This window comes from Ursus arctos, unplaced genomic scaffold, assembly GCF_023065955.2.
Source record: "Ursus arctos isolate Adak ecotype North America unplaced genomic scaffold, UrsArc2.0 scaffold_19, whole genome shotgun sequence".
NCBI lineage: Eukaryota > Metazoa > Chordata > Mammalia > Carnivora > Ursidae > Ursus > Ursus arctos.
This window is the reverse complement of record NW_026622863.1, coordinates 14,259,577-14,287,019: the sequence shown is the minus strand read 5'-3', so window position 1 is coordinate 14,287,019 and position 27,443 is coordinate 14,259,577. Positions and strand designations below refer to the sequence as shown.

Sequence of the window (27,443 nt, the reverse complement as noted above, 5' to 3'; positions counted from 1 at the left end):
CTCCCATCATCAGAAGAGTACAGGACAGTAAGAGATCTTGAGCGACCACTCTCATTTAACTTCCGTTACAGTATATTGTTAGAATTGTTTTATTGTTCATCTCTTACCATGCCTTTAGGAATTACACTTTTATCATAGGTGGGGGTGTATAGGGAACAACACGGTATAGAGTTTGGTGCTATCCATGATCTCAGGCATCTGCGGGGCGTCCTGGGACAGAGCTCCTGCTGATGGCAGTGTGCAGGCCGCTGTAAAGTTACACAGTTGTGGCAACGACTCCAGCTCGGGGGGGCTGGGGGCGTAGCCAGACACCCATGTCCCAGTCAGTCCGGGACAGGCCCAGTTCGTGCCTGTTCCAAACACGAACGGCATCCCTTTTTACTCTCGTGTCTCAGAAATTGATCAATTTCTAGTCACTCCAGGACTCAACCAGAGAAGAGTTCAATCTTACGGATCAGCCCATTTTCTTTTGAAGCTTAAGAAGAAACAAAATCCTAAGGAAGTCTTCAAGGTTTCTGACCTGCTACAACAGCCTATTGCCTTGCAGATGTCAGTATGCTCACTCGGACTACCTTGTGGTTTAGGCCGGTGCCTCCTGGATCCTTTGACCCCGCAGTTCAGGTGAATATTGCTTCCCACGTGTGAGGAGGCCTCAGCAGTAAGACAGTGCAGCTGTCTCTGAAGCTGGCCAGGATGTTTCTCATTCCCCACCAGCCCTGAGCCCCATCAGAGGTGACACATGAGGACGCAGGTTCCTGTGTGGACAGAGACAGGTTTCTAGTTTGTAGGTTTGTTTTTTTGTTAAGATTTTATTTATTTCAGAGAGAGTGCGCATGCACAAGCATGAGCAGGGGGAGAGGGAGAAGCAGGCTCCTTGCTGAGCAGGGAGCCCAGTGTAGGGCTTGATCCCAGGACCCCGGCATCATGACCTGAGCCGATGGCAGATGCTTAACCTACTGAGCCACCCAGGCGCCCTGCTAGTTTGTTTTATAAGAAATCAGAAAGCCTTTCTGCTAATACTTAGCTACCACAGGCTTACTTGCTTTTTTCCTCTGAGTGGAAAAGAACCATTTGCTTCTGTTCGCATTCATTTTTCATATGTGATTCTATGGACTTGTCCACATCCATTGGCTTTCTCTGCACCAAGCAGACAGACCAACAAGTCTTCATCAAGTACTTCAAACATGCTGGACCTACAGTGCGTAGTCCAATTTAAAAAAAGGGCAAGAAAGGAAAGCAAGGCCAGGAGAGGCAGTATTTGAAAAAGCTGGCTCTGAGAGTGACTTTGGCTTGAAAGACCAAAGTAGTAGTGACCCAACAGCAGCGGCGGCAGTAAAGAAGGGAAGACCCTGTGAAGAATCACGGTTCTTGCAATGTACCTTCAAGTTTACTCAGGGTACAAAAGTATTTAACAAGCGCCACACATCAGTACAGAAAAACACAGTCTATATAGCTCATACTTTAAAACCAGTACAGGTGACTGAAATCAATATAGAGTCTTATTTTTACTTACAAAAAATATAGAAGGTACACACTGGGAATTGAAATACTATGTTCTTTCTTTCTAGAGATGAGACATTTGTGTTTTCTGGTAATTTCTATGAAACATTGTGCTAAATCCAAGCATATAGGTGACCAGTGAAGCTGTCTGCTCTCTCCTACTCATGCTGAGCTAGTTCAGTGGAACACCATCTTGGTAGGGAGATCTTGACAGGAAGGAAGGAACTACAGAGACCCTACCCCAACAGGAAACCTAACAAACTGATTTATACAGAAAGGGTTTTAGCAAACCTGTACAAACACTTAACATGCTGTAAGAAAGGGAGACCTTTGAGCCTACTTCCAGCATAAGCACACACTCGTTGGCACCCAGTAAACCAGGAAGGCCAACGTAGAAAGCATTTTTGCTTTCATAGCACTAACAGCTAAAAAGCACACAGCATATAATACTTTGATCTTTAAGTGGGTAATCATGGAAGCTCCAAGATTATATCCACTAGGTTAGCCTGAGTATTTTTCTATAAAAATATTTTTCTAAAAAATGCATAAGAGAAATCTAGAAACAGACCACATCAGGACCAGCAGAAGACAGTGATGCAGACTGCCAAATGTAAGACAAAGAATTGATTTTCAAATGTAGCTTCAGGCAGGGGACATCTCTGTTGATTCCAACTAGTTGGAATGGAAGGAGCTGCAGAAAGCTCAGCTGGGCGGGCAGCTGGCTTGACTAACAGCCTAGAGACATGTTCCCCCACAGGCAAAAAGCCCATTGAGGCTGCAGGTCTGAGAGTGATGAATACAGAGGGCTGTGAGTACACAAAAAGCCTGGAGGACATGCAAAGCCTACTGAGCCAAAGAGGGCCGGAGATGGCGGGTTCTTCCCAATGCTGCTGACCTACCAACATGAATGCTGGGGAAGGGGCCCTGGGGCAATGCTGGCCTTGCGCTAGCTTGGGAGGAGCCTGATGTAGAGGCCTGAGAAGGGTCTGCTTGGAGAGGAGCGCTAGGATTACTGAACAGGAGAAGGTGCTTCACGACCTTAGGAGGGTCAGATGATTGTCTTCTGACCCATCAATACTTAACATTAATAAGGAGTTGCAGAACAGAGTCTTTCCAACATGTATTCTGTCACATTAGCCACAGCCTCTTCCAGTCAATTGGGCTGGCAACGTCCAAAAAGATCCCATTGTCAGGTGGTGGGACCTAGGGCCGCAGGTCATTCTGGGAAGCTGGCACAGATGATTTGCACAATGAAGTCACCACTAAACCACTGCTTAAGTCCAGTCCCCGGCCTTCTTTTTCCTGTGTGAGAAAAGAAACAATCCTAAAAGGCAAGGAATGGGGTGGGAGGGGGGAAGGAAGGCCTTCTAGGACCCTGTGTCTGGCATGGGGAAGGAGGTGCTGGGCTGGGAGGGTGGGACGCGGGAGCAGACAGGAGAGGTAAGGAGGTTATTTTGCATTCTTGTTCAGCACTGACCCCATCACTCTTTAAAAAGTGTTCTCTCTCTTCACTTCGCTGAAATACATTTTTTCCTATTAAGAACCTGCATTATAGGGGCGCCTGGGTGGCACAGCGGTTAAGCGTCTGCCTTCGGCTCAGGGCGTGATCCCGGCGTGATGGGATCGAGCCCCACATCAGGCTCTTCTGCTATGAGCCTGCTTCTTCCTCTCCCACTCCCCTGCTTGTGTTCCCTCTCTCGCTGGCTGTCTCTATCTCTGTCGAATAAATAAATAAAATCTTTAAAAAAAAAAAAAAAAAGAACCTGCATTATAAGAGAGGCGAGGCAATTAGACCTGCTTTTTGGTGTTGTCCTTTTGATTAGTTAGGGTCTATAAGAGGTACGTGGCACCTGTTGCGACATAACATGAGCATGCAGTCCCTCAGTAAGGGTGCTGGGTCCCTGTCGGAGGACAGCAGCTCAGGCTCCTGACACCTTGCTAGCTGCCAGACTGACACTGGCCAGTTGTGGGGAGAAACCTGGCAGCTGGTCTGTCCTTGACAGGTCTACCTAGAACTTTTCTCAGTGGTTCGATGTGGCTTACAAAGCGAGCAAGACTGACTTACTGCTCTGTAGTCCAGAAACATTTCTTTAAAAGCCAGAAAATCTGTAAACGTGAGCAGCATGTCAAATATGTCACCAGCCACTTCATCTTTATGGTGCCTGCAAAAGAAAAGGATGGCCGTTTCACGAAAGACTGAAACAGATTGCGTCTCTTCAAGGTGCCACTAGAGGGTTTTGAGGGCCTCCCACCCCAGGACCTGACCACCGACTGCTCTCAACCTTCACGTTCATGCAATGAAGAAAAAGGAGGGTCTTTTTTCAGAGTGAAGCATGACGCACGGGGAAAAAGGTAAATATACAGAGTCAAGCTCAACTCACTGTAAAGTTGTGGTGAAAGCCGCCATGTTAAATCCAGGAATCCGCTCCAGCAGCTGTTCTTCAATATACTTTTCTACCAAAGAAATCTGTCACAGTGGAAAGGATCTTGGTTTTAGAAGAACAAGTCTGCTTTTCAGAAAGCCTGGCCTCTAGCCCTTTGAAAACATTTCCAAAGAGCCTATTCTATGTGTCAGGCTCCACCCTGAGTGCCGGGGATACCAAAGAACCAAAATACAGCGCCTGTCCTCAGTGAGCATGCGCCCTGGCACGTGGCAGCGCGGCTGCGCGGGGGCATTACACCGTGAGCATGCGCTCTGGCACACGGGAGCGCGGCAGCACGGGGGATTACACCGTGACGAGACGAACACTCAGACATAGGCGAAGGCAGCGGACAACAGGGCTCTCACCCCCCACCCCCATGGCAGGAAGTAAGGAATGAAGTAAGTGGGACCTTCTTCCTTGGGTACATGTAATCTGTGCAAAAAGAATGTACAAAGAAGCATATTGTTGGAGGTAATCACAGGTTCCTTATAAGCGGAGGCTTGTGTGGAGAAAACGGTCGAGTCTGCCATGTTTCTAAGGTTAAGAAAGTTCTGGAGCTCAAACCTTTGCTCAGACAAGTGGGATCGTCCCAGGAGGTTACTAGAGACCCCAGCACAATGTAAAGACCCAGGGGTCCAGAGTTGAGACTCCTGGGTTCTAGTCATGGTCTCCCCACCAACTAGTTAATGATCTTGGTCTTGGTTTTCACTTCTACCAACAGTCATGCAGTACCTGACTGGATATGTAGTAGAAAAAAATAACAATTGCCTCTTGAACGATAAGGGTTTGAACTGCGTGGCTCCACATATATGTTGGGGTTTTTTTTGTTGTTGTTTTTTGTTTTTGAGAAATATAATACAGGACTGTAATTGTATTTTCCTTATGATTTTAATAACATTTTCTTTTCTCTAGCTTCTTTTACTATAAGAACACAGTATAGGATACCTGTACAAAATATGTGTTTACCAGCTATTTATGTTATTGGTAAGGCTTCCAGTCAACAATTAGATATTAGTAGTTAAGTTTTTGAGGAGTCAGAAGTTATACGGGGATTTTCGACTGTGCAGGCATCAGGACACCTAGTCCCCACATTGTTTAAGGGTCAACTGTAGTATGTGCAAGTCCAAAGGTCAAAGCATATGAATGCAAGGTATGGTGAACCCATATATTATAACTGAAAACAGGATTATGATCAAGCCATTTTTAAAACAGAAGTTGGACAAAAATCACCAAGCAATGGGAGGTGAGAACTAGACCAGATTCTGAACAATTTCTGGCAGGTATTGGTGGCAGCTTCTAAAAGTCTAACAAAGGTCAACATCTTTTGGTTCTAAATTCACATTTTAAAGAACTCCTAATCTCCGGGGAGAGAAACAAAACCACTTACGTATTCGTTAAAAATAGGCGTGTAGGTGAGTTTATTCTCTTCTGTGTCTTCAAACTCCTGATAGTACTTGTCCATGAAATTTCTCTGTAATAACTGGAACTCGTCATCTGAACCACAATAGGAAAATTTTATGGCTTTTCGGTGGAGACTAAAAACCATTCTGACTAACAGGCAGGAATTCTATGCCAGCACAACTGCTTTCTCAGTGGCTGGTCTCCAGGAGAGGGAAAGCTAAATATGTTTTAAGGAAGTGTTCAACAGGACACTGATGTTCAAACAGCCCAATCCAGTCTTTTTATTAATAACAAATATTAATATTTTTTAAACTGTGATAACATATACCTCACATAAAATTCACCATTTTAACCATTTTTGAGTGTGGTTTGGTGGCATTAAGTACATCCCCATTGTTGTGCAACCATTACCACCAGCCTTTGGTCCATTTTAAACACACCCATATAGGGCGGCTTGGGAACTCCTTCACATTCCTTTTCCAAAAAGGAATGGGATGGTCTCTTCTTGTAAAAGGATTTCAGCAGCTGTGGTGGAAAGTGTAGTGATTAAGCATATGGGCTCTGATCCTAGCTCCAGCCGCTTAAATTGTGTGACCTTGGGCACATTTCCTAGTATCTCTAAGCCCCACTTTTGTCAACTAGAAAATAAGGATGATCAGAGTACCTATCATAAAGGATTGCCAGGTGGAATTTGGATGGGTTCATATAGAGATTAGCTTATAGCAAACACCTAAATGTGAGAGAATAGGGAATTTTAACAAGAGAATATTACTTCTGAAAGTCAAAGGAAAGCTTCACAGATGACCTAGGCTTAGGATAATTACCCTGAGCTTTAAAAAGGCTCCTTTTCCCATGGCACACAGGGTGCCCAAAAAGACAGTACTCAAAAGTATGCCTGAGGATTTCCCAGAAACCCTCAGATTCACACAGGACAAGGACTTACTGGTGAAACCTCTGTATTTAGGTGTAAAAGGTGTGAACCTTTTTGGGACCTGAAGATACAAAAGCTTGGGTCAGTAATTTTCAGACTAGACTATTAAACACAGACTATGAAATACCACCAACATAACGGAGTCTTTTTTTGCCTAATTTGAAGAAAACTCAAGACAAAGTTTTTCACTCCCATATTCGTCTTAAACCTTGGTTGGCTGTTACTGCTTATTATACTTATCAGGTCTGTATGCACCAAAATGAATGCACAAAGAGGAACTCAGAACCCAGGAAAATACAGAACCAGCTGAAGTATGGCACTTTATTTTCTTCATGGACACGTGTGCTATGGCTATGATATTATGCTGTTTTATGTCACAAAAACGTTAAAGCTCAAAACTGAAAAATGGAATTCCTCTCTCTGAAATAAAGTATTTCAGTCGCTCCTGAAGTTTTGCCAAGAGGCTCCTAAGGTCTAGAGCCCCCTTACCTGAATAAGTCTGTTCCAGGACCTGAATCTATGGTTTTAGTTGTTAAACAATGGGGGATGTTTGCCTCTAAAATCACAGTAAGGCTTACTTAATATTACTCTGTGCTACATTAAAATTTATACTCAGCTTGCTGTTTTCTCTCAAAATTAACTCTCCAAATCTTAAGGGTCTAAGAACTGAAGAGCACAAGTTAGACTGAGGCTCAAGGAAGCTTACCCATGATAATGTCCTCCAAATATCCAACCACAGCATCAAATTCTGCATCAGAGGCGGAAGAGCTGAAAAATATACCTGGATTAGGTGCTGTCTGAAAGAAATCGCTTTAAAAAAGTATATCAGGGACATTTTCAAACAAGCCTAAAAAAGAACAAAATGAACTTCCCATCACCCAGCTTCAACTATTAAGAATGATTATTGCCTAATATAGCAATTCCAAACAGGAAAACCCATTTTTTGGGATACATTTGTTACATCGAAGTTGAATGGCTCCATTTTCAGAAAACCTGTTAGGACACAAGGAGCGACAAAAGGGACAAATAAAGGGGAGCAGCGGCTCGCAGGGCACATCTTAAGGCTCCTCGCATGTTCGTCCTTCGGGTTTACTCACCGCATCTTCGCTATCACCCCACACCTATCGGCTTGTGAGCGTGAATCTGGCGCCAGCGAGATACTGGCCAGGGGGGCAATCGGATCAGGAGTCCCCAGAAGCGGTGGTGAAGGAGGTAGTGGTGGAGGGTCCTCTGACCCGTGGTCGGCCTCGGCAGCTCAAAGCTGCCAGGTTTTGCTGACGACTAAGGGTTGGAGGCGGGGGGATTGTGATGGAGGCGTTGCTCATCGCGTGACACTCGCCCCGCACTCCCGTCCTCCCGGCGTGAACCCGGCGGTCGCGCAGTTGGCTGAGGGAACTGGGGCGGAGCCTTGGTGGTCCCTCACCCCCATCCCACCCCTCCAGGACACCCGCTTCACAGGGCGGAGGCCCAGGCGAGCGCCGGCAGGGCCGGGCGGCGTCACTCACAAGGACAGAGCGAAGCTCTCTTCCTCTAGGGCGTCCATCGCCGCCGCCGCATCCACCCGCAGGGCGAGCTGGCCCGTCGGCCTCCTACCGCAACCGCGGCCCTGGCCCAGCCTCCGCTCTGCTTCGTAGAGCCCCAACCCGCATCTGGGAGACCTCGCCGCCGACGCAGCAGCCCTGCGTGCGAGGCCCGGGCCTCAGGTTCCCCGACGGCGGCCACACGCCTGTGGGGCCCCTACACCGGGCTAGGCCTCTCAGTGCGCGCCGCTGCCGCTGCGGGGTGCGGGCGTCAGTTACCCACAGTTCGGCGCCGCGCCCCGCCTCCCGTCACCATGGCCACCAAAACCCCTTCCGCCTCCTCGCGCTTTCCAAGAGCCAGTCGCAGGCGCGCGCTGCTCGACGCAGTGGGTGGGGCAAAGATGGGGAGAGGAAGTGAGGGAAAGGGCTAGAGAGGCGCTAGGGGGAAGCCTTTGAGCCTCGGTGGGACGTTTGGGGCTACTGGAGTGTACTCTCGCTTTGTGGCGGTTAAATCTCACATTGCCCCCATCTTATGGGGGAAGGAATGGAAGCGAAGAGCCTCAATTTCTTCACTTGCCATTTGAGAATAAGTTATAGGATTTAAGAAGATTAAATAGGGGGCGCCTGGGTGGCTCAGTCCTTGAGGTGGGACTCTTGATTTCCCCTCAGGTCATGATCTCAGGATCCCGAGACCCAGCCCTGCGTGGGACTCCGCGCTCAGCGAGCAGTCAGCTTGAGAGTCTCTCCATTTCCCTCTGCCCCAACCCCGTGCTCTCTCTCTCTCTAAAACAAAATCTTCTTAAAAAGAAGATCAAATCGTTTAAAGTGGGTTGTAAGAGCACTGTAAACTGCAGATTTCCTGAGAACCGGTCCCTTAGCTTTTGGATCACATAATGCAGACCGCTGATTCTCAAGACATTTACTCCCTTTTGTGGAAGGAAAGCCCCACTGCAAGAAGTAGATGTCTTGTAATTTACATCATAAAGGTAATAGACACACACACACACACACGAAAGGATAATGTTCACATCATAAACATTATTCGGCGTTGTTAGTTTCTTGGCTAATTAGGCAAGAAAAAAGTTGACAATCACTGAAACAACGTAATCGGGAATCGGATAACTTTGTTCCAGGAAAACTCCTCTCCCAAACCGCCAAATTTTGTAAAAGGATTCCCTAGAGCTGATTTCTCTTGATTGGACCACTAGGCGTTCTGTGTCTTTGGTTGCATTATACCCTTGGGCCAAATGTGTGGTACATGTCTAGAGTGATTTAAGGTCTGGCTTAGATTTGATCTGAGGGTCAGATGGCCAGCCTGAATGAATCGTCATTTTAAATGGATATAAGATAGATAAAAGTGAGGGGTGTGTGGGTGGCTCACTCGGTTGGTTGGGCAATCCGCTCTGTTTCCGGCTCAGGTGGTGATGGAGCGCCACTCCCCTCTTCCTCCATCTGCCGGAATCGGGAATCGGCTTGTCCCTCCCCTACCCCTCTGTCTCTCCTCCGCTCACTCTTGCTTGGCTGTCTCTCTCAAACACAGTTTTAAAAAAAATACCTGACAGTGGGATCTGGAACTAAAAATGGTTACCAAGACGCAGTTGTATCCAGGGTGAATGAGATCAGTTCTCAGAGGTACTGTACTTAGCACCAAGTAGAAGACAGGTATCTACAAAGGTTTGCTGATTAACTAGACTGAGTTATATTTAAGTTAAGCACTGGTTTTGCAGTTCAAAGCAAATTCAGCATTTCCTCATGACCTATTTTTCTCTGTAAACCGCTTATTTCTTCTGGACAAAATGAACTTGCCCACCCTTTTTCTACTTCTAAATCATATATGGGATCACAGTGGAGTAGGAAACTTGATGATTTCATCTGTTCTGATTATCTGTTGCTGTTTACAAACCACCCCCAAAATTTAGTGGCTTAAAACGACAATTATTGTGCTTACTAATCTGCAATTTGGGCAGGACTTGGTAGTGACAGCTAGTCTCTATTCCACTTGGCATCAGTTGGGGCAGCTGGAATGGGGCTAGAGGAGCTTCTTCCAACATGCACGCTCACATGGCTAATTATTGCTGGCTCTTGGCTGGGAGCTCAGCTGTGGATGTTTGTTAGAGGACTGGTGGTTGGCAGGGAAGGGGTCCTCAATTTCATTCCATGTATGTCTTCCCAGGGATGCTTGGGTTTTCTTACACCATGGTGGCTGGGTCCAAGTACAAATATTTCAAAAGACAGGAAGTGGAAGTTGCCAGTCATTTAGGGACTGGAAAACTGGCATAGTCTCACTTCCACCAAATTTTGTTGGTCAGAGAGACACAGGGGCCATCCAGATTTTAGGGGAGGCGACATAAACTTCATTTATAGATGGGAGGGATGTCAAACAATTTGTGGCTATTTTTAATCCACTTCACCCATGTCTGGCTTTTTTTAAAGATTTTATTTTTTTGAGAGAGACCAGGCACAAGTAGGGAGAGGGGTAGAGACAGAGGGAGAGAGAGAAGCAGACTCCCTGCTGAATGGGGAGCCTGACGCAGGGCTGGATCCCAGGACCCTGAGATCGTGACCTAACCTGAAGTCAGACACTTAACCAGCTGAGCCACCCAGGCACCCCCACCATCTCTGGCTTTAAGAACAAATGGGCATAAAGATAATAATTGGTACCCATTTACTCAGGCATGTGCCAGTTACTATGCTAAGCATTTATAAATACATTGTCTCTTTTTGAAATTTGAAATACTTGAAACTCTATGAGAAAAAAACAACTGCTTAAGGGTTTATTATCTTTATCTTCCAGATTAAGAAACAAAGGCCTAGAAGTACTTGTGTAGGGGTGGTAAGTGGCATCATGGAGCTGGAACTGGGTCCAGGCTTACTCCCAAGGGCATGTTTAACTGTCATGCTTATATATGGCTCCAATCCCTGAGTTCTCAAACAATACTCCTAGAAATCAGAACATGATGTTTTTCGGGTGAAAACAGAATTGTGGCCTTTAAAGAAAAAAATTAAAACTTACTTGAATATATTAAATGTTTTTCATTAATAATCATTTCTTAGATCCTTTGTGGGTAAACATTAAAACATTTTTTAAAAAAGATTTATTTATTTGAGAGGGTGGGAGGAGCAGAGGGAGAGAATCTTTAAGCAGACTCCCTACTGAGTGAGGAGCTGGGTAAGGGGCTTGATCCCACAACCAATGAGATCACGACCTAAGCCGAAACCAACAGCTGGGCACTCAACCTACAGAGCCACCCAGGTGTTCCCACATTAAAAATTGTTTTAAGTGGGGGCACCTGAGTGGCACAGTCGGTTAGGCGTCCGACCCCTGATTTTGGCTGAGGTCATGATTTCAGTGTCATGAGATGGAGCCCCCTGTCGGTGCAGAGTCTGCTTGTCCCTCTCTCTCTGCCCCCTAACCTGTTCATGTTCTCTCTATCAAATAAATAAAATCTTAAAAACAATTGTTTTAAGCGAATAAATAAAAAATGGAAAATCTTGGGAAGAGCTGATCTTAGTTGGACAGTTTGTTTTCTGGATACATATTCAAGATGTTTGAAATCCATGCAAAAGTCATTTTCTGCAAATGATGAAATTGTTTTGATTTCTGTGATTGAATCCTTGTTTCCTGGTGTGCAAATGGCACCATAACTTTACCTTGCTTTGTCAATATCATTCCAAAAAGATAGCAATTCATTAAAAACTTTTTTTGGGGGGGGTGCTGGAACCTTGGGAGCATTTCCCCAATAAGTTATTGGAGAAATGCTGTTAACTTAATTTTGTTTGTTTTTCTCTGGGGTACAGTATGTCATCAGTAAAAGCCTTGCTTTCAATTTCTCTTAAAATGCTTACATGCAATGCAGAATATTGATCTGTTTCTTTTCCACATTGCTTGCTATTCCCTAGTTTTTTTCTCTTTTATGTGGTCTTTCCCTTTGAAGCAACTCCAAGATTACAACTTATGAACAAAATTCAAGGGTAGATTTCTAGAAAGCTAATAGGCTCCTGCATTCCTTCGATTTGTGACAGATTACCTACCTATTAATTCTACTTTGCTCCACTGACTTTATAGACCACCTTCACCTCTCTGCTGGACTTCAAAGTCTCCCTGTTCGACTTACTATTTCCATGTTTTGCTTGTCCTTTGTCCTGCACCCCCAGGGGCCTTTTCCATTCTCCATATAGATGCTAGAGCTATCTTTTAAATTTATCAAAACACTTCCATAGTTAAACTCTTTTGCTTTCTATTGCACTTAGGATAAAATACAAAATCCTCAACATGCTCATGAGCAGTCCCGACCTCTCCAACATGGGAGCACACTGTTCTACCCTCTCAGTTCCCACGTTACTACCTACGGGGGCCTTCTATCAGATCCCAAAGCTCATTGAGATTTCCTCCTTAGTTAGGCCTTCACCTAGAATGTTGTGTTCCCATAACCATGTAGTCCTAGAAGCTTGTCCTCAGTCTGTGTGCCTGGCCACGTCCTACTTTTTCCTTGGAGTTTTTATGAATAGTTACTTCCTCAGTGAGGTTTCTTCTGCCCCCTTCCACCCATCTGAATTAAGTCCCCCTCATTCTTAGTATCCTAATCTTTTCTTTTAAGGCACTAACAATTTATTAAAATAAACAGAAATATATTGTCTTCTCTCCACTATCAGACGTAAGCTCCATGAGCAGATCTGTTTTGTATACCATGTAGGCACAATGCCCAGAACATATTAGGTGCTCAGTAAAGATCTGCAGGATGAGTAAAATGATTACCCTTGCTTCTTAATTCTTTTTACTTGACTCTTACCTACCCTGGAAAGTAGCCCTTAAAACTGAGAGGATGAGGTCTTGGAACCTTAGCAGTAGGCACCAATGAAAGTTGTGAAGTCTTAGTCAAAAAGGCAACAAATGTTTTATTTCTTCAATGCAAATTACTGTATTCACCACAAGCTAAAGAAGAGAACATACATATATATATATATTTATATATATATTTGAATTCACGGAAGACTAAAGACATGGAAAAAAATCCAGCACCCCAACAAGTACGGCCAGGAAGGAAATCAGCTCTGTAATAGGACAGTTTAATGAATTACAAACAAGAAAGGGTGGGAAAGGAAGAAAAAAAAATGTGCATTGAGTTTAAGACACTGTAAAACTCAGAAGACATATTTACTATTCAAGTATAAACTCAGTAAGGACTTGGCATAAATTGAAAGGCAGCTGCTGAGGTACACCATTATAAAATAAGTTCTATGAATTTACAATTCTACCTTCCAATTTTCTGGGAGAAAAAACCAAACTCTTGAAGGTCTTCACCAGAGACCCTGAGAGGGATTAACACTTTTGATGAAGACATAGTCAACAATCCATGATTGAATTTACTATTCAAAAACATGTATTTATTTAAAACAATAGGAATACGCGCTCTTAGACTGTCCTCTAAGAGTTTTTGAGACTGTTAGTTCAAGAGTTTTAAAGTATATTTTACTTCCAAAAACAATACTGATTAAAAAAAATTTTTAACAAAAAACCGAAAACCTGATTTGATGGTACCTTAAAAATACCTTAAATACCAAATTTTCTCCAGTCTAACATTGCAATTAATTTAAGAATTCCTCCTGCATTGTTAAAACATTTTTTCCTCAGAAAATGCGGGTACTGAAACTGGATAGAAACACCATGAATGTGAAAATACCACCAGTTTTCTGCAGTTAAAAAAAAACTACAATGTTCTTTGGAATCACAGAAATATCAAAAATTGGGTTTTTTTCCCACAGTCTGTGCACCTTCTTTCAGGCCCTCCATGTTGCTTGTAGCATTGACCTGCGTGGTTCTAGTTTATAGATTCAAGTCTTGCAGTGCAGTGACCAACGGGGAGTTATGCTTAACCCAGAAATGCTGTCATTTACTTCTCCATAGTGACTTCTGCCCCAAATAAAAACTTTAGAATGAGACAAAACATCCTGTTAAACAATCAAATGCACTCAACATGGAGAATTCCGGTGTGGTTTCAGCACTCGGGAGGGCACAGTCTCCTATGGTTTTTCATGGAAGGACCACAGGCCTAGCTGTTAGCACTCAGCTTTCCTTGGCCTTAAAAGGAATTTCTCAGGGCTGGCAAGTTGGGTTAGATTCTAAGAGAATTTTGTCTTTGACAAACTACCATTTTTAGCATAAAATCTGGCCATGGCTATAAGTTTCAATGTGCGCACAACTGATTAGAAATTTTTTTTTTTTGTTTTTCTCTTCAACATTGGCTGGAATTGAGTAGAAATAAGTCCATGATGCCTCTTCACGTGTGTCATGAAATATGGGAAATCTGTCTGACTCTAGACACTATTTCTTTACGACACAACGGGCAGGTCTCCAGTTGCAAGGCACAATCCATGCACAGGTCACTGAGGAGAAAGATACAAGCGCTGGTTAGGTTAATGCTTCCAAAGGGCAAACCGACAATGTGCCGACTCAATCTGAAGTATTAACAAGTTTGTTCAGTGAAAGGGTAATCATTACACATGGTTACAAAATGAACTAAATATATAAACCAACATTGAGTCTCCCTCCCATTTCTGATCCCCCATCTTCCTCTTCTGAGGAATAAGTAAAAAATTCAAATACATCCTTCTAGAAGGTCTGTATGTACACAGCAAAAACTTACAGATGTGTATATATGTGGGTAGAGACACAACATATTTTCCCAGACAGCTAGCCATTTATTCCAATATCGAACAGTCCATCTTACACTGTATAATTGACACAAGGCCTTTATGTGTTAAATTTTCATTTGTATGTAGTTAGTTCCATTTCTGGGTTTCTGTTCTGTTCCACTGTTCTGTCATTCTTTTCATATACTGGGAGCAAACTATAAGCATTTATTTTAATATATCTTAAGATGTGGTAGGTAGGGTGGGTCCCCTCCATAACTCTTTTCTTTCAGAATTTTCTTGCCTTAGATCACGTAAACTTCTAAATTAGCATTTCTATTTCTAGAAAGAAAAATAAAAGGTTGACCCAAATTAAATAAACTTAGGGTTTAGGGAAAATTGTCACCTTTACAATAATGAGAGGTCTTCTAAGAAAAGACCTATTTATTCAAGTCTCATATTCCATTCCTTAGTAGTTTACAAGTTTTCTGCTCATAGGCACCATGCATTTCTTGGTACGTATTCTTAGATAGCCTTTTTTTTTTTTTTTTTTGTAAAGTTTTTATTTACTCATTTAAGTAATCTCTATACCCAATAGGGGACTCAAACTCACAACCCCAAGATCAAGAGCTGTATGCTCCACCAACTGAGCCAGCCGGGTGCCCCTGGTCTGGAGAAGTTTATATAGAATCTATCTATTCCGCAGAAAGAACGAGTTCTCAACATTTGCTACAACATGGACGGCACTGGAGGAGATAATGCTAAGTGAAATAAGTCAAGCAGAGAAAGACAACTATCATATGATTTCTCTCATCTATGGAACATAAGAACTAGAATGATCAGTAGGGGAAGAAAGGGATAAAGAAAGGGGGGGTAATCAGAAGGGGGAATGAAACATGAGAGACTATGGACTATGAGAAACAAACTGAGGGCTACAGAGGGGAGGGGGGTGGGGGAATGGGATAGGCCGGTGATGGGTAGTAAGGAGGGCACGTATTGCATGGTGCACTGGGTGTTGTACACAACTAATGAATCATCGAGCCTTACATCGGAAACCGGGGATGTACTGTATGGTGACTAACATAATATAATAAAAAATCATTATTAAAAAAAAAAAAAAAAGAATCTATTCCCTGAAAGTTTGAAAGAATTAATCTGTGAAACCACCTGGTCTTAGTGTTTTTGCTGGGGGGCGGGGTGATTTGATAATCATCTCAGTTTCTTCTATGGTAACAGGAATGCTTAGATTGTCCATGTCTTCCCAGGGTCAGCTCAAGTCATTCAGTTTATCCAGATTTCCTCCCCCCCCCATAAAATTGTTGCTGCTGCTAAAAGTTGAGCTAAATTTTCTTACAACTCTTTCAATTTCCTCTTCCAATCCTGTTTTGTATACATCTATTACGGAGATTGCCCATACTTAAGATACCTTGTTCTAAGTTTTTAGATTTCAGCCCCCATTCTTGAGCGCTTATTGTGTGCAAAACCACTGCGAAGGGCCAGAGAGCTCAAAGATGAATAAGACCAGGTAACTGCTCTTTGGGATCTTAACAACTTCCCAGAAACAAAGATCAGAAAGGGTGTAGAGATATCCATCCTTTAAATTTTGCATCTGCCTGTGAGGCTCTAATAACTAAAACCTTCAAAGGTGCTCAAACTGAGAATTCTAGGCTGCAGAGTTGATGCCAAGGAACAGCCACAGCTGGAGTCACTATGCCTTTCTTTCAGAAGAGAAACGGGTACAGTGAAGGGTGAAATGAGATACACTGCCTGCACTTCCCTTAACAGCCAATTAGCTAACAACCCATTGCAGAAGTTAGCAAGGCAGAGTGAAGGGCCCAGGCTGAGCCACACCTGGACAAACGGGTCCATCACTCCAGGCTCTGGACCCCCAGGAGACCTGGTGGCTAAAGCTCTATCAAATGTAAAAGCAGGGGGTGGGGGGCAGGGCCGAGTATGGGATGTGCTGAGGTACCGGGAGCTGGCCTGGAACATCAGCCTGGGTACTGCTCATTCACAGCACACATGGCTGGGCCAGGTTAGGGCCAGCACACTGCCCGGCTCCCCTTTCCGTTTCCAACCTTGGCTGGGAGGCCTTCTTGGGGGGCAATGTACTTGTTGAGCTTGCTGATGTTTAGATGCTCTTTTATAGGATCCAGGCTGCCCTCTGGTTCATCTCATACAACTGAAACTTGGTTAGGTGGGAGGGAGGCACTGCCTTCTCAACGGTTAGGAGGGTAAATAGTAAGTAAATGAGGAGGCCGTAAAAATAAAACTAAAAGGGATTTCCCAAGAGGCTTATAAATAGTATTAAAACGTTTCCATTTCGCGAGGTGAAAACTGTACTAAAATACAGTACTGAGTAAACAAAAAGAGAGGACTTCCATCAAGCAGCTTCTTCTACTTCAGGTACTTTCTGGAAGACAGCCATGCACTACCTGGCAAACTAATTTCTAATTCAGCCCACTTTGTGTATAATAACGTTAATGAACAACTATGGAACTAAAACAGTGTGTAGGGTCCAGGGGCAGGCAGCCCCAGGATGGGCCACAATGACAGGCATTTTACTTTGAGCTGAAAACAATCAAGGTCTGAAAGACTGCGGAAGAGACTCTGACCTCGCTGCAACTGCCTAAAAAGAATTTAAATAGAGGATCCATTACGGGAAGAGTTACTAGCACGCAAAGAAACTTATCTGCTTAACTGGGCAACCTCTGTTTTCCAAACATCCCCTCTCACCTTCCTGCTAATGGCTTTCCTCCCCTTCTTACCCCCAGACCCCTACCCTTTCCTTAGCTTACGAAGACATAATATACCTCATTTTGCCTGACTCTTTGGAATTTCGTGTCTGTGTGGATTCCCCATATGTATGAAACTAAATTCGATTTTCTTTTGTTAATTTGTATCATATAAATTTAACTCTGACTCCAGCTAGAGGAACTCTGGACAGAGTGAAATTCCTTCCTCCCTGACAACTGTAAAAGCAATTCTAGAACAGGATGAAATTTTGCCTAATGTAATACACAAAAGAAATGACCAAACCCTCTTACCTGTGTCCACATGGCTTCAGTTGTGTGTCTGCTACCTCATCACAACACAGGGAGCAGCAGTTTTCCCGGATACTGACTTGCTTCAACAGAGCAAGACGCCTGTGCCTGAGTAGAAAGTGTAGTTTGAAACTTACTTGGTCAACAAATAAATGGGCCTATTAGCAATGATGCATATTAATGCTTTGAAAATACTCTGTCCACATGAAGTATACTATGTATTCCTTAAGCTTTGTCCAGGAAGGTTCTCACACACGCATCTCATTTCAACCTTACTGTGATTTTCTATGGCAGAGGATGACAGAGGCATGGTCATTCCCATTTTACAGACAAAGACATAGTTTATGGAAATGATTTGCATAAGGTCATACACATGGTAAACAGACTCAGGAATCAAATTTAAATCTTTTGGTTCTCAGGCTAGTACTAGTTTTATTTGACCAGCAAATTTTCACTTTTAAGTCCTACAGCTCTGAGAGTTTATGAAGAGCAGCGGAGACCTTCCCAAGAAAAATGCACACACAAGTTTTTATATAATTTCAAGGTGTTGGGATGTCTGGGTGGCTCAGTCGGTTAAGCGTCTGCCTTTGGCTCAGGTCATGATCTCAGGGTCCTGGGATGGAGCCCTGCATCAGAGCTCCCTGCTTCTCCCTCTGCCTGCCACTCCCCCCTTTGTGTGCTCTCTAACAAATAAAACCTTTAAAAACAAAACAAAACAATTTCAAGGTGTTTATGATAGTCCAGCACAGACTCTTCTGGAAGCCCACACACCCCTCAGGTTAGAACCCTGGCATCACACTTTGACTCTGTTTGAAATGGAAAAGCAGACAGGCGGAACTATTTTGCTGAAGGTGCAACCCTGACGCTGGGCAAGAGAAACAACGAAACATTCACTTGGTTCACCTTGGGCCAAAGCCTGGAGATTCAGCAGTGAAGAGAGGACTAAAAACATATCCCTTCCTTCAGAGAGCTTACACTCCAGTGAAGGGAGACTAGAAAGAAAGTAGGTGAAAAAGTAAAATATATAGAATTTTAAGTGCTGATGAGCAGCATGAAGAAAAAGAAAGCGGGGAGAAGGATAAGGTAGTATGTACATGAGAAGCAGGGAAATACCATTTTAACTATGGCAGCCACAGAAGGTGACTTTTAAGACATGAAGGGTGTGAGGGAATGAGACCGGTGGATATCTGGAGAGACAGCATTTGTGATATTATTACTTACAATAATTATATATTTGGTCTTCATCTGGGTTCCTGACACAGAGGTCCTAAAACCCTGGAAATTCCTAAGAGATTAGAGCAATACAGGTCTTTTGTTCTGTTAATTAGACAATTTAAGAGACGACCCTAGTTAACCTAAGTTTTGGGCTGGTTGTCAGGGGAACCAACTTTGTAATTAGTGGGTTGGAATTTTCACTCCTCCCCCCACCTCCCAGGAGGGCAGAGGGGCTGGAGATAGAGTTCAATCACTAATGACCAACGTTCTCATCAATAACGCCTTTGTAATGAAGCCACCATAAAAACCCAAAAGGAGAGGGTTTGAAAATCTTCAGGGCTGGTGAACACATGGAGGTTTCAGGAGAGTGGTGCATTCACTGAGCATGGGGGCTCCTGGCCCCTTCCCACATGCCTTGCCCTCTGCATCGCTTCAATCTGTTCCTGTATTATATACTTTTATTAGGAAAATAGTTTACTTACTAGTTTACAAGTTCTGTGAGCCACTATAGCAAATTAATCAAACCTGATGAAGGGATCATGGGAACCTCCAATTTAAATTTATTTATTTATTTATTTATTTATTTATTTATTTATTTATTTATTTGACAGAGAGACAGCGAGAGAGGGAACACAAGCAGGGGGAGTGGGAGAGGGAGAAGCAGGCTTCCTGCTGAGCAGGGAGCCCAATGCGGGGGTCCATCCTAGGACCCTGAGACCATGATCTGAGCCGAAGGCAGATGCTTAACAACTGAGCCGCCCAGGTGCCCAGGGAACCTCCAATTTAGAGCCAGTCAGAACACTAAAAATCAGGACTGACATCTGGCATCTAAAGTGGGGGTAGAGGGCAGCCTTGTAGGATTGAGCCCTTAACCTGTGGGATGTGACACTATCTCCAGGCAGACAGTGTCAGAATTAAGCTAATTGCTTGGTGGTGTTGGAAAACACACACTGGCCCATTCTAGCAGCAAGAATAGCAAGTGCAAAGGCCCTGAGGCTATAATAGATCTGTTATGTTTCAGAAGCAGCAAGAAGGCCAGGGTGGTTGAATAAGCAGCATGAACAAATGGGAGAGGATAGGAGATAAAAATCGGAGAGGTAATAAAGGAGAGGACAGGACAAATTGTGTACGGCCTACTAGGTCACTGTAAGGATTTAAACTTTCACCTTAAGTGAAATGAGTAGCCACTAGAGTCTTTTGAGCGGGGAAGGGCAGATCTAATCTGATTTACGCTGTAACAAAATCATTCTGAAGGCTGTGTTGAATGGACTGAAGGGGGTTCAGGCAGGAACAGGAAACCAGCGAAAGGGCAGGGCAAAAATAATCCAGGTGGGAAATAATGGCAGCTTGGATGATGGTGGCAGCAGTGAGAGTGATAAGCAGTAGATGGATTTGGGATATATTGTGAAGGCACAGCCCCCAGGGTGTGCTGAGGGATAGGATGTAGGAATAGCAGAAAGTAAGGTGTCAAAGATACTCTGGGATTCTAGCCAGGGAATCTGGAATGATAATGGAGTTTTTAACAGATGAAGGAAGCCTGCAGTTTTCCTATAGTCCTGGCTGTGTGTGGATGGCTACTGTTGCTGAGAGGTGGGGATATGGTGCTTCACTGTACTATTCTTGTTTTCTTTTGTGTGTATTTGAAGTTTCTCATAATAAAGGTTAAGAAGGGGAAAAAATGAATGAATGAATGAATGAATGAATGAAGAATTAGAGACAGAGGGTATATACAATATAGAACAATTTACAAAATCCCAGATAGTCACAGGGCCATAATCTCCTACCATGACGCCAGGAAGGAATATATTCCAATGAGTAAACAAATACAAGCTGAACAGAAGCTTCTGAAACACAGCCTGGAAATACTAATGGCATAGAAAATGGTTTCAGGCACATCCTCGCCTAACGTCACAACCTGTAATGAGGTGCAACTGGAATGTTAAAGGGGTGCAAAGTAGCAGCAGCAGTTTTTGTGGCCTGGAGGAGGCCACTCACTTAGCCTCCACCGACTCCCATGTTGGTGTCACTGTCAGAGCAGGTGCAACCTAAGCTCGCCCCCAGCTGTCACACCGCTGTCATTCGGGGCAGCCTGCACCTGGGGGCCAAGCTGACAGGGAACTAAGAAACTATGTAGAAGCTGCCCATAAGATTAGGAGACTTTTTAACAGGTGACACCTATTGCCATCTGACTTTTGCAAAGTTTAATTTGCAGGGGCAGTTCCCTAACTGCTGGAGCAGTGTGATTTGAGGCTGGCCTCCAGTGGAACTCCTGGGGCCTGTCCTTCCCTTTCAGGGTGTATGTCACAGGCTGATTGCTGGGCTACATCCAAGAAGACAGGCTAAGCAATTAAGGAATGAGGTATGACACATGAACGACGTATTCAGACAATCACCAAGAGGAATTTAAAGTTCAGAATGCCTGTCAGGCACCAAGACAAATTGAAGGGAAGTTCTAGGAATGACCCTCAAGTCCCTGAGCTGGTATGTAAGTGGCCCTTCTGTTCCTGTGATATTACGAAGGGTCTGCTGTAGCACGCAGTGTCAGCCATGTGACATTTTCTGGTTCATCTGGAAACTGCTGAGCTGCTTTTCAGCCTTGAGACACCGAGTCCAAGGGGAAGCACAGCCCAAAAGGGCTGTTCACAGACCTGATTTTTCAGACAAAACAGGAGTGAGGATTACAACGTTTGTTACAGATACCTTCAGGGGCATGACAGCCCAACCCTGGCTACACCGTGGCCAGTGTGATCTCCTTGATTGTGAGAGAATCTCTGTCATTGATACAACACGTGTGGCATTAGTAGCAGGAATGCCCTTCCTCCCATAGGCCCAGAAAGCTGCTCTGTTAAAAAATGATAACCTTTGGCTCATATCATGAAACAAGTTTCAAGTTGAGGTCATTACCAGGAAGCAGCTGGAGTTTTTCCCAGCTTAAGGAACAGATTATGTTCATCTCATAAGGGAGAAAAGCAGGTATTCATCCAAGGAGATAATTAATGCCGATCACAGTTTCTGGTAAAGAAGGGCTGTGAAATTTTATCCAAGATGGCATTCACTGTCCTAAGGGCTGCCAAACAGTACTGGCATCTTTACCACACGGGTAAACCCAACAAGAAATATGTTTCATTAAATCCCAAAGTTAAAAGCACATCTGTTAAAAGATGTACTTGACTTCCTAATATTTAGGATTTTTCACTGACATTCAGGTAGAGTTAGAGGGGCTTTTTTGTGTATGTGCATGTGTTATATTGTCTGGTTTTTATACCGATGTCATTTAGTTCATAAAAATTATTTGGAAGTGCTCTTTCTAGGTTCTGTAATTTTTTTTTTTTTTGGGTGCAAAAAGATGGTTTTATTAAAGCATGGAGACAGGACCCGTAGGGCAGAAAGAGCTGCTGGACATACCAGGACTGTGAGAAGCAACTGATTATGTAACTTATTTTTTTAAAAATTCATTTCTTTGAGAGAGCCGGAGCACAGAGGGAGTGAGAGGGAGAAGCAGGCTCCCCACTGAGCAGGGAGCCCGACATGGGGGCTAGATCCCAGGACCCTAAGATGATGACCTGAGCTGAAGGCAGACGCTTAACCGACTGACCCACCCAGGCGCCCCAAAGGTTCTGTAACATTTTAAATAGTAATGAAATTGTCTGTTACTTAATAATTTCGTGGAAATCTGTGAAATCACCTGGATCTGGTGTTTTTTGGGGACATATCTCTTACTTTGTTTCAGTTAATTTTGTAATAATAACTGGCTTGTTTATATCTCTTCCGAGATCTCTTTGAGTAATTTTTATTTCCCAGGTCATCCATTTTACTCAGGTTTTCAAATTACTTATAAAAAGCTAAAAAAAAAGTCTCTGAAGGAACTGCTGTTTTCAGCTTCTCATGAGATGGATGTGGAAGTCTGCAGACAGCCTAAGCAGATTTCTTACCTTGGCAAAATGATTTTCTCTTCAGCTGTGAGGAAGGCGTAGTCATTAAAAGTGCTAAATTTCATAGATGGTGGATATTTGAACGGTTTTGCTCCAAAATTGAACTCACATTGTTGATATGACATGAAACTAGCTGCAGCAAAAAATCCAGATCTACAAATAAAAACGAGGACAGAGGTCAAGGGAATTCATGAAAAAAAAAAAAAAAAAAAAAAGAGGAATTCATGAAAATAAAGTAAAGCCATACACAAAGTGGTTTTCAGATGTAATACCCTAGCAGAAAGGAAGGGTGATAGATTCTGTTTACTAACCTAGATAGGACTGTGACCCTGATAATATCCTGCCCTCATCTTCCTATATCAAACTTGGGACAGTTGTATGATCAAATGGGCCCTCAATGACTCGAAATAAAATGATTTCTCATCACACCTGACCACATAAATGGACAGTCTTTTTCTGGAGAAAAGTTAATTTCATGAATCTACTCACATTTTTGACTGAGGAAAGCTACTTACACAGTAGATGAAAAGACTTGCTTCTCAGGAGGCAGCTGGTTGCCATTTAAAAAGAAGATCATTTGCTTTTCATTCAAGTCTAACAGAAATCCTACTGTGTCTCCTAGAGGATAAAGTGGAACATTGTTAGGGTAAGGGTGTGTACTACTGCCAGGGTTCTGCTCAGTGTCTCAAGGGTTAAATACGTCACTGTATTAAATCTCCATCTGTAGCTATGTATTAACACATTCATCTTCCTTGCTTCTTCCACAGCTGATCTAATATTTTAATGTACCATTAAGAAAATGCTGCCAATTAATCTATGACAAGCCATCAATTTTAAGCATTCCAATTTCAAAGATGTTAAAATGTGGGAAAATGTGCATTTTGGGATCAGTGAAATATGGCAAGGTCAAAATCCTGTACTTCCTCACCTCTCTGGTGAGTTACAACTCCCAGAGATAACAACTGCCCAAAAGCATGTTTAAAAAAAAAAATCATCTTCACTCAAAGTTTTTGCCTTTTATTATAATAAAAAATATTTTATTTATTTATTTGACAGAAAGAGAGCAAACAAACGGGGGAGTGGCAAGCAGAGGGAAAGGGAGAAGCAGGCTCCCTGCTGAGCAGGGAGCCTGATGTGGGGCTCGATCCCAGGACTCTGGGATCATGACCTGAGCTGAAGGCAGACACTTAACCGACTGAGCCACCCAAGGGGCCTCAAGTTTTTGCCTTTTCAACTGTCAAAGATAAGCACATGAAATTATACAGTGATGACAAGGAATATGGATACTCGAAGCTGGTGAAGGAGAATCTGCCGATAGATGGCAAAAGTTGTGAAGTCCTGTATCCCCCAGGCTAGAGAAGTTTCCCTTCCAGGGGTTTATCCTGAGAAAACCAGAATGGTTTATATTATTTTTTTAATCATAATTTTAAAAAGCAAAAATGTAACTCTCCAACCTCTTGGGGCATTGGCTGATATAGTTTAATGATATAATGGGCTACTGAAAAAGCCATTAAAAATAATGTTATTTTGGGGCACCTGGGTGGCTCAACTGAGTTAATTAAGTGGAGCCATCCCCTCACAGCAGTGTTCAGATTCCTGTTTTCTTAGCATGCCTGAAAATTCAGTTGACATCTATGATGCTGATCAGGGCAGGAAACCGAGAGTGAGAGAGTGAGAAAGCAAGAGAGATGCTTAGAGAAGGAGCTGGGTTCTCTCTCCTCTATGTTGTTCAAAGCCGGGAGTAATATCTTTCCAGAGGTTCCATTCCCTACCATGTGGCTCTACATCTTCAAAACGAAGTGGGGCCCCCAGAAGGCTCCCCCAAAATACCATCCTCAAGTGCAGTGCTGCCATAGCGGGGGGGCCCTGTTTTCACTGTATTTAGTGGGGGGTAAAAAGACTCAATAATCAAAACCCTTTAACAAACTTTGCTCCTTGAATCTTTCCTTAATAAATGTGTTCATGGGTCTAAGGCCTTGGACGGAATGGGGCAAAAGAGATAAGTTGATAAGATATATTCCTGCTAAAATCCTAGAGCCATGATTGAGAGTCCTGGCAGCATGTGTCCCCTGTAGCATCGCAAGCTTGATTTCTGGAGAATGGAAGCTGGGCAGGTATGTTGGAGGCTGAAAGTGGTCCTTACGAGCTGCTCTAGAGGAGAACAGAATGTGGCCACTGAAGAGTGCCTATTCCTATCTGGTCTTTGAAAACCTCACTTTACAGGCATTACAATATCAGCGTCCTCAGTATCTCCCTGGATGCTCTGATTCGAAGCATGTACCCAGAGGGGCACTTGGCTGGCTCAGTCCGTGAACATGCTACTCTTGATCTCAGGGTTTGAGTTTGAGGAAACTAGAATTCATATTTCTCTCTCTCTTTATTTAAAAATTTTATTTATTTGAGAGAGAGAGAGAGTTAGCGAGCACGAGCAGGGGAGGAGGTGGCAGAGAGAGAAGCACACTTCCAGTCTAGCAGGGAGCCTGATGCGGAGCTCAATCCCAGGACTCTGGGACATTGACCTAAACCGAAGGCAGATGCTTAACCGACTAAGCCACCCAGGAGCCCCAAATTCATATTAATCTTATAATTTCCCCCACTAAATTAAGAATTTTATAATCTGAAATGATTTTGCTAAAGGAAGGGCCCCACCAGAGATGAACTTATCAGGAGAATACTGTTCACAGCATGACAGGGAATACAAAGGCTCATATCCCTTTTCACATTTATCTTCTTTCATTAAAATACTTTAAGGCCTAACATAATAGATGCCTCATCATAACCAGATGTCTTAACCTAGTTGATAAATTCATGACAGAAAGGAACGAATACCTTCTTTCCAGCACGGGTGTAGGTGAGGCTTACTTCTGGCATTGTACCAAATCAGCTGCCGGCAGCCATCGTATGCACAGGAGTATTCGTCATCCCCAATGCCGTAGCCTTCCTGGAGGGAGACAGGGCCCAGAAGGTTAGCAAGCTCCTCCTGCTGTGTTCTGGGAAAAGACGGTGCGTCTTTTTTAACCACCAAGCTGGTGGCTGGAATTCAGAGCTTTTTATTTTTATTTATTTATTTTTTAAAAGATTTTATTTATTCATTAGACAGAGAGAGAGACAGCCAGCGAGAGAGGGAACACAAGCAGGGGGAGTGGGAGAGGAAGAAGCAGGCTCCCAGCGGAGGAGCCTGATGTGGGGCTCGATCCCAGAATGCCGGGATCACGCCCTGAGCCGAAGGCAGACGCTTAACGACTGAGCTACCCAGGCGCCCCCAAAGCTTTTTAGATGAAGGAAGCCTATGGTTTTTGGAAGATACCAAAATTCTGACCTCAAGGCCTGGTTCTCTGTGACTAGATAATGACTTCACCAACAGATATCTCCCAAGTTTCACACGTGTTAGTTCACTGAATCCTCACTAACCACTTTGAGGCTGGTGGCATTATACCCCACTTTAAGAGGAAATAAAGGCTCTGAGAGGTCAACCATGTTGCCCAAGGACAAATCATTACTCAGGAAGTCAAGTCTGGAGGCTAGAATCTTCTGATTCCAAGACTGGTGTGCTTTCCACTTCATTGCAGTTGGGCAAACATCTTTCTTGCATGTAGTAGACTTCACAAAAACCACATGCTCAGAAATTTCAAAACTGGAGACGAGAGAAAGGTTATAGTGGGCAATCAGCTAATAGCTATTCTGAGCTATTGGGCTCAGCTATCTGGGCTTAACTGGAGCATCAGATAGGTTCTTGGCAGCTTCTTTTATTACTTACTGCCTTTTAATTATTTTACAGTTATTTTATTGTTAAGAGGGTGGATGGGATCTTAAGAAATTATTTTAAGTGCTTTTTTCCCCCCCAAAGATTTTATTAATTTGAGAGAGAGTGAGCGAGAGCGAGCACAAGCCAGGGGAGAGGCAGAAGGGAGAAGCAGTCTCCCCACTGAGCAAGGAGCCTGACATGGGGCTCGATCCCAGGACTCTGGGATCATGACCTGAGCCGAAGGCAGATGCTTAACCAACTGAGCCACCAGGTGCCCCTATTTTAAGTGCTTATGAAAAAACAGAACAGAGAAAGCATGCAGATCAGACAACTGCCATCTTTAACGGTCAATGGTGAAAGATTCGTAGTAGAGAGAAGTACTGAAAATGTGGGCCAAATCCAAGGAAGATCTCAGCTCTTGGTGATGGTCTGCCTGTCCTATGGGGATAAACAATGCAGTGAGGAGATCGAATCCACCTTTTTTTTTTCTTTTTTTAAGTGGGCTCTGTGCCCAACGTGGGGCTTGAACTTATGACTCTGAGATCAAGAGTTGCATGCTTTATCAGCTGAACCAGCCAGATGCCCCAGTGAGGAGATCAATTGGAGAGAAAGCTCAAACATATTCCTTGACTACTTGAGACTACAATATACTGAATTCTGATGAGTGTTCTCCAAAGTGAGGCTTCTGAACTAGCTGTTCTGAATGCACTATTCAGACTATCCAAGAGTTAAATGAACTTGCATTTACTTGTCTTTAGGCAGAGAAGAAATTCATCAGCCTAATAGAAAGAACACCTTGTGCTCGCCTCCTTTCAAAGCCTGAACAAGTAAAAAACTTATTTTTTATTTTATGGCTGTTGGGCATAGGCAATAAGGCAAGCAATTCTTGTCTACCCTCACTTTCTAATGTTCTACAAAGTCCTCGATGGAACAATTGAAAGAAATTCCTAGAAGATTCCTAGCCACAGGAGTTGGTTAAAAGCAATGTCTTCCATGCCTGGAAGAATTTCACAGCAGAGCGGCATTGTGGGACAAAGGTGGAACTCTAATAATTTCAACCACAGATCAACTCTACAGGCTAAGACGTAGGTGCTTCTGCCGC

At 43.6% G+C, this 27,443-nt stretch overlaps 2 protein-coding genes across 7 annotated transcripts in view; both read right to left on the bottom strand.

Annotated features, from left to right (window-relative positions):
- Window positions 1–73: 73 nt before the first annotated feature.
- ARL2BP (ADP ribosylation factor like GTPase 2 binding protein) lies at window positions 74–8,129 on the bottom strand. 4 transcript variants are annotated; one of them, XM_057314267.1, is made up of 7 exons: window positions 7,761–8,083; window positions 7,353–7,536; window positions 6,962–7,023; window positions 5,311–5,417; window positions 3,882–3,967; window positions 3,566–3,662; window positions 74–755 (listed from the first exon to the last, which is right to left on the bottom strand). In XM_057314267.1, exons 2-7 carry the CDS (start codon window positions 7,355–7,357, stop codon window positions 618–620), a joined length of 495 nt encoding a protein of 164 aa, XP_057170250.1. In that variant the 5' UTR covers window positions 7,358–7,536; window positions 7,761–8,083; the 3' UTR covers window positions 74–617. The 4 variants fall into 4 exon arrangements, with proteins under 4 accessions (XP_057170250.1, XP_057170249.1, XP_026350617.1 ...); XM_026494832.4 differs by lacking the exon at window positions 74–755 and adding an exon at window positions 1,366–2,802 and having other exon boundaries at window positions 7,761–8,077; XM_057314266.1 differs by lacking the exon at window positions 7,353–7,536 and having other exon boundaries at window positions 7,761–8,082.
- Window positions 8,130–12,647: 4,518 nt separating this feature from the next.
- Window positions 12,648–27,443, bottom strand: part of RSPRY1 (ring finger and SPRY domain containing 1) — a 43,115-nt gene continuing 28,319 nt past the window's right edge. For all 3 annotated transcript variants that reach the window (XM_026494829.4, XM_026494830.4, XM_044382408.3), the window contains exons 11-15: window positions 25,426–25,537; window positions 23,112–23,214; window positions 22,597–22,749; window positions 17,453–17,557; window positions 12,648–14,159 (exon numbers count right to left, since the gene is read on the bottom strand). In XM_026494829.4, the coding sequence (XP_026350614.1) occupies window positions 14,063–14,159; window positions 17,453–17,557; window positions 22,597–22,749; window positions 23,112–23,214; window positions 25,426–25,537 (570 nt within the window). In that variant the 3' untranslated portion in view covers window positions 12,648–14,062. The remainder of the gene's footprint in view (window positions 14,160–17,452; window positions 17,558–22,596; window positions 22,750–23,111; window positions 23,215–25,425; window positions 25,538–27,443) is intronic.